The 6,349-nt window shown below is 40.4% G+C and overlaps 1 protein-coding gene across 2 annotated transcripts in view; it reads left to right on the forward strand.

Moving 5' to 3' along the window:
* The first annotated feature begins 513 nt into the window (after nucleotides 1-513).
* ANXA13 (annexin A13) overlaps nucleotides 514-6,349 on the forward strand; it is a 57,446-nt gene continuing 51,610 nt past the window's right edge. The window contains exons 1-2 of one of the 2 annotated variants that reach the window (XM_010838909.1): nucleotides 514-596; nucleotides 1,904-2,026. In XM_010838909.1, the coding sequence (XP_010837211.1) occupies nucleotides 582-596; nucleotides 1,904-2,026 (138 nt within the window). In that variant the 5' untranslated portion in view covers nucleotides 514-581. The remainder of the gene's footprint in view (nucleotides 597-1,903; nucleotides 2,027-6,349) is intronic. The other variant, XM_010838910.1, reaches the window with a different exon arrangement.

Raw genomic sequence — 6,349 nt, forward strand, 5'->3', positions numbered from 1 at the left:
GTAGGCTTACTTTTCATGGTGCCTTTTCATGTGATTAGGGGGGAAATGTGCCATCTGCACATATTATTTTTAAATTTAGAAGCTAGCTAGATTATAAAAAATGATGGTAGCATTACTCAGTGCAGCCTTCAAAAAGATCCTCTGTAACAATAATGGTGATGTTAGTAAAATAAAAAGATTTTTCAGTCTTGTTTGGTTAATGCTTTTATCACTCCAAGTATAAAGTTTTAAATGAAGATCTAAAATAAAAAAAAGAGTAACGCTTTCAATAATTCGAGAGTGAGACAGGATTAGCCCTTTAGTTGTGAATAAGATCAACTTTAAAAGCCTATATTTAATTTATTTAAAAAAATTTTTTTACTTTTAAAAAGATGGCCAACCAAGGCAGCATGGGCAGGTTAATATCAGTTGTTGCTGGAGTCACTCTCTACCCATCCCCAGCAATGTATTCAAATGCAATGCCAATGGTTACTTATTAAACTCAAGAGATATCATGCCCTAGGAAAACCATTATAAACTTGGCCTTTAGAAGAACTGATCTCTTCATGAAATACTGAACAACTGTCTCTGAAGAAACGAAAATGGGCAATCGTCATGTAAGTATTTATTGCTTTCGGGACTCACACCAAGTTCTAATTTTGGTTAACATGGAGAAATTTAAATTATGAAATCATGATTGATACTTTCATACTTTATCATTGTGATCACTTCTAATTGTTGGTTTTCACAGTTTCACAGTTTCAAAGCAAACTATGCTTTGAAAATGCATTTGAAATGTATTTTATTTCCATTAGAAATATTTTCAGAGGGATGAAAGAGAAGTATTTGGAACAAGGTGGAAAACAATGCCTTGCAGAGAGCAAGTGGTTAAAAATTTAAGGAATGTGTGATTAAAGCAGTTAGTTTGTAGCAAAGCTACACAAAGCTTCATAGATGTCACCCTCGGTGTTTTGGGACTACAGGTTCATGTTGTAAATATCAGGAGACAAAGCTACTAGGATTTTCACAAGCCTGTATAGCTTGGATTGAAGGGTGAAAATATCCCAGTACCAAACAACCAGGTATTTGTAAATATTCACAAAATAGATTTAATATTTTACTTTTCTTCTGAATGTCTAGGCTCATGTGAATAGCATGTCCGTAAACTATAAATGGCTAAAAATTGATGAAAATATTACCATTTGGAACTAACTAGGCACAAGGCAGTTCGGAGTTAAATCCCGATTTTTTTTTTTTTTTTTAACAGTGAAAAAAGTATACCCAAAGCTATGGCAATAAGAATTTTAATAAGGTTTTGCTGCACCTACTGTAACTTCCCACAGGAAGAAGGATTTATTGTGTGTACGCTAGGAATGAAGAGAATAAAAATCCAGAATTTTCTGTAAAGTACAACTTTATTTATAAGATATTTCTCCTTTGCCCTACATCAGACTTGCACTCAGATGGTTGCAAACCTACAAGCATTGTCTTCAGAGAGGGATTATTTTTGAAGTCATCTGTAAATACCATTATCATAGTGGCCAAGGTTATGAGGCTTCCATTTAGTTGGTCTTTCAGAGAAACTGAAACCTACTTTTAAAACACTCCTGATCCTGGGAACTCTCTGGTGGGCCAGTCATCAGGACTCTAAGCTTCCAATGCAGGTGGCCTGGGTTTGATCCCTGGTCGGGGAACTAAGATCACCATAAAGTGTGTGGTGTGGCCAAAAGCAAATAAAATTTTTTTAATTTGTTTTTAAAATAAATAAGATACTTCTGATCCATGCAGAGGACCTCAGCAAAAATTATTGGCCCCTGCCTTAGCTGCTTCAGAGGATATTTTCACCCCTTGAAAGTCAACCCCATGGGGCCGTGGCTTGTATGAGTGGTCTAGCATTTTATGTATTTCTTTTTTGAATCTTCAGAGCCAATCTTACTCCCTGCCAGAAGGCAGTCAACACTTGCCCAAAGGGCAGGCCTTACCCTCGGCAGACCTGCAGCCTCTCAGCCACCCATCAGGGAGTGGAGAGCCAGAGTCCCACCAGCCTGTAAGCATTTATTTTCCCTCCAAATCATAAGTATGACCAGGCTTTCTCATGGGCCCCATATTACTCACCAATGACTTGTCATGCTGAACCCTCCAATCTGAAAAGGTCCCCATGAGGCATTCCTTCCAAGCAGGGACATTTTTCCCTGGAAAATGTTTGTTACCATATTTGCAGCTATGGTGAAAATTTAATCTAGGAACTGAGCTTCCCTTCCCAACAGTGTCCCTTAATGGTGCCCAGGAACAGGGAATGTGATCCGACACTATGCTCCTATGACACCGTAGAAACTATTAGTGGAATTTAACATGCATAAAGAATGATATGTTCTAAGACTGTGTTTCTAGATAAGTAAATGCAAAATCTTTTACAAGGACAAATGACTGCATTAGAAAATGACTTGAATACGTACAAAACTTAAAACTCAGATGCTTATAGTTTTAAAGTAGCTATACTTCCTGGTGGTGGCTTAGTGGTAAAGAATCCGCCTTCCAATGCAGGAGACACAAGAGACTCAGGTTCAACCCCTGGGTCAGGAGGATCACCTGGAGAAGAAAGTGGCAACCCACTCCAGTATTTTTACCTGGAAAAATTCACAAACAGGGGAGCCTGGTGGGCTACAGTCCACGCGATTGCAAAGAGTCGACACGACTGAGTGACTGAGCGCGCGCGCATGTGCACGCGCGCGCGCACACACACACACACACACACACTCACTCAACCAAAACACATTTGGAAACTAAATGTTAGCAAAATACAAGTCCATGATGTGCAAAAGTATGTTGTTGATTTAGTGTAATAGATAATGTTCTTGTGCTGAGGTTAAATGCTGGGCTCAATGCAAAAATGGCACGGATAGCTATTATGTGGTTTTTCTGAGTTACAGCATCCCTGAAATATGATGTGGTGTGTGACTTCTTAGTTCTCCCATCACGTTTCTCTATCCTAACTACTGAGAAACCTTTGTTTATAAGACTCCCTGTAAGACAATTGGGCATTCTCTTAGCCAAAATGCAGGCTTTTTACATTAAACCTCCTTCTGTTCTTTGTTCTTTTATCATGAGCTTGTAACAATTAAAGTATGTTATTTGGCATGCTTTATAAATAGAAACACAAACACAGGCATTGAGATCATGTGCTAGAGCCTGCTCAACCTGATGATCCAGCATGCTTCATACTAGTTTTTCAGTGCAGTTCAGCTCAGTTGCTCAGTCATGTCCAACTCTTTGTAACCCATGGACTCCAGCATGCCAGGCTTCCCTGTCTATCACCAACTCCTAGATCCCACTCAAACTCATGTCCATAGTGTTAGTGATGCCATCCAACCATCTCACCTTCTGTCGTCCCCTTCTCCTCCCACCTTCAGTCTTTCCCACCCAGCATCAGGGTCTTTTCCAGTGAGTCAGTTCTTTGCTTCAGGTGGCCAAAGTATTGGAGCTTCAGCTTCAACATCAGTCCTTCCATTGAATATTCAGGACTGATTTCCTTTAGGATGAACTGGTTGGATCTCCTTGCAGTCCAAGTGACTCTCAAGAGTCTTCTCCAAAACCACAGTTAAAAAAGCCTACTAGGAAAGCTGAATCTCTCAAAATATGTCCATAAGGCAGAGTCCACAGATAACTGTTTGACAAATATTGGTCTAAAGCCATTTGAAAGTTGGAAATCATATTTTCCAAGGTACTCTGATATGGAATCCTAGTGAATTCCGAAAACTGAAAATTACTTTTTTCCTTTGTGTTTTTCTCCAATGCTTTTGCCATCATCACTGATTTTTCTGAATTCCAGACATAGTGTTTCTACCTAACCTGTTTGGAGCAGTAAGAACTGACACTGGTATATTATTATCATTTGCTGAAACACACAGTGTTCAGAGTCTGCTTAGCCTAGAGACCACGTCTCTGCTCAATGAGCTTTGTGCAGAGACAGAAAAATAGATCCTCATGAAAAAAGCTTAGGTTCAGCCAGATGATTCTTCCTCTGTGTGAGTTATTTTCAAGATACTAACCATTTGGAGGAAAACAGAATATTGTGACAAAGAGTGAGATGACTTAGTCACAAGAGTATGGCTGTAGAGGGCAGAGTCATAGATAGGGAGCAAGATCTAGGGGTGCCATGGATAAATGTGGAAATCATCACAAACTCAAGAGGACTATTGATTTCTGGAAAATTTTTTCGAGACAAATGAACTGGTGCTAAAAAAGTACTACTGAATTTCTACTCATAGCATGGACCCTGGACTAGTAGCAATGTCCACATGGCTGGGGTGCTTTTAGAAATACAGAATCTGGGACTTTCCTGATAGTCCAGTGGTTAAGAATCCAAGTTGTAATGTGGGGGACACGAGCTTTATCCCTGATCGAGGAACTAAGATCTCATATGTTGAGGAACAACTAAGCCCACACACCACAAACAGAGAGCCTGCCTGCAGCAACTACTGAAGCCCTTGCACTCTGGGGCCAAGTGCCACAGCTAAGACCTGACACAGACAAAGAAAAAAAAATGCAGAATCTCAGGCCCACCCAGACCTACTTAATCAGAATCTACACTTTAACAAGATCCCCAAGTGTTTCCCATGCATGTTGAAGTTGAGAAGTACCCGACTGGGGAACAAGTTCTTCAACTTGCCTGGATGTTGGAGTTACCTGGGGGTTCTAAAAACCAGCGAAGCCTGAGTCCCACCCCCAGAGAATCTGAATTAATTGGTCTGGTAGTTGGCCTGGGTGTTGGGTTTTCTAAACACTCCCCAGGCAATGCTGATGAGCACAGAGTTTGAGAAATGGTGACCCGCACACCACAATCCTGGCAAGACCAGCTCAGCACACTGCTGATGAACGAAGTGTCATTGTGAGTGCCTGGAAATGAAAACCAACTGATAAATGTCAGAACATCTGCTCAGTGATCCCCAGGGTGTTTGTCAAGATGCCACATTTATGACTCGCTTGTGCTGATATTTAGCCAATACAAATATTGTCTGAAATGGGACTACGTGGTGGACCATGAACACCCAAGAGATACATGACAGGTGGGGCCTAGGTCAGGATTCCTGAGAAAAGAGGCGAGGCTCTAAAGACAGCTGAAATGTGATGGGGAATTTAAGACAAAAGTACATATGGCTTTAACCAAGAGTGCTTTACACTGTGATCCCAAAACTCAAAGAATCACAGTGACCCCCAAATAGAAACCAGCCTAGACTATGCAGGAATATCTCTCCTATCAGGAAAACTTTTGTCCTGCAAAGTTAGTCCTTTAGATCATCACCATCCGGAAGAGGAAATAAAAATGGCCTCTGCCATCAAAACATGACATGCACTAAAGCAAGCTTTATTTAATGACAACTCGCCCACACGAAGTTTAACTATGTTTTAGGCAAAATTACACAATCTTGGCTTTGGAGGTGTCTTGGCTATAATAGATTAAAAGCAGTCATTTAAAAGAGGTGCGGGATAAAGACTGGCAAGGACAAATACACTGACAGAAGGAAGAACATGTAACTGAAAACTTGACCCAGGACAAACTTGACCCAGGAACTCTGAAGGTGTAGGAGCCTGGGGCACTTTGAGTACAGGATGGATCTGAGCACATCCCAACACAGCCAAACATCTCTACTCTACAGCACAGCAACATGACCCCAACGCCCAGCAATAATGGACATCACTGGAGGTTTAAAAGGGCCTTTTGAAATGATGATGGTAATGACAACAGACATTTTTTAAGTTGTTGTGAGACAGTGAATAGCTTTGAGCACAGTGGCCCACGAAATTTGAGCCCTTTACAAAGCACTCCATATATACAAGTGTCAGTCCTCACAGCAATTCTAATAGTAAGGTGCTATTATTATTAGTCCTCTTTTAAATTGTGGAAAGTGAAGCAAAGAGAAGTTAGGTTATTTGTCTGAGGTTGTATTAATATATCTAGTAAGAGGTATTATTAGTATATTAGTATATTAATATATCTAATAAGAGGAATTCCAGTTGAGCTATTTCAAATCCTGAAAGATGATGCTGTGAAAGTGCTGTGGCATATTGAAAGTACTCAATATGCCAGCAAATCTGGAAAACTCAGCAGTGGCTACAGGACTGGAAAAGGTCAGTTTTCATTCCAATCCCAAAGAAAGGCAATGCCAAAGAATGCTCGAACTACTGCACAATTGCACTCATCTCACATGCTAGTAAAGTAATGCTCAAAATTCTCCAAGCCAGGCTTCAGCAATACGTGAACTGTGAACTTCCAGATGTTCAAGCTGGTTTTAGAAAAGGCAAAGGAACCACAGATCAAATTGCCAACATCCGCTGGATCATGGAAAAAGCAAGAGAGTTCCAGAACTGT

This window comes from Bison bison, unplaced genomic scaffold (genome assembly GCF_000754665.1).
Source record: "Bison bison bison isolate TAMUID 2011002044 unplaced genomic scaffold, Bison_UMD1.0 scf7180017864108, whole genome shotgun sequence".
Classification (NCBI taxonomy): domain Eukaryota; kingdom Metazoa; phylum Chordata; class Mammalia; order Artiodactyla; family Bovidae; genus Bison; species Bison bison.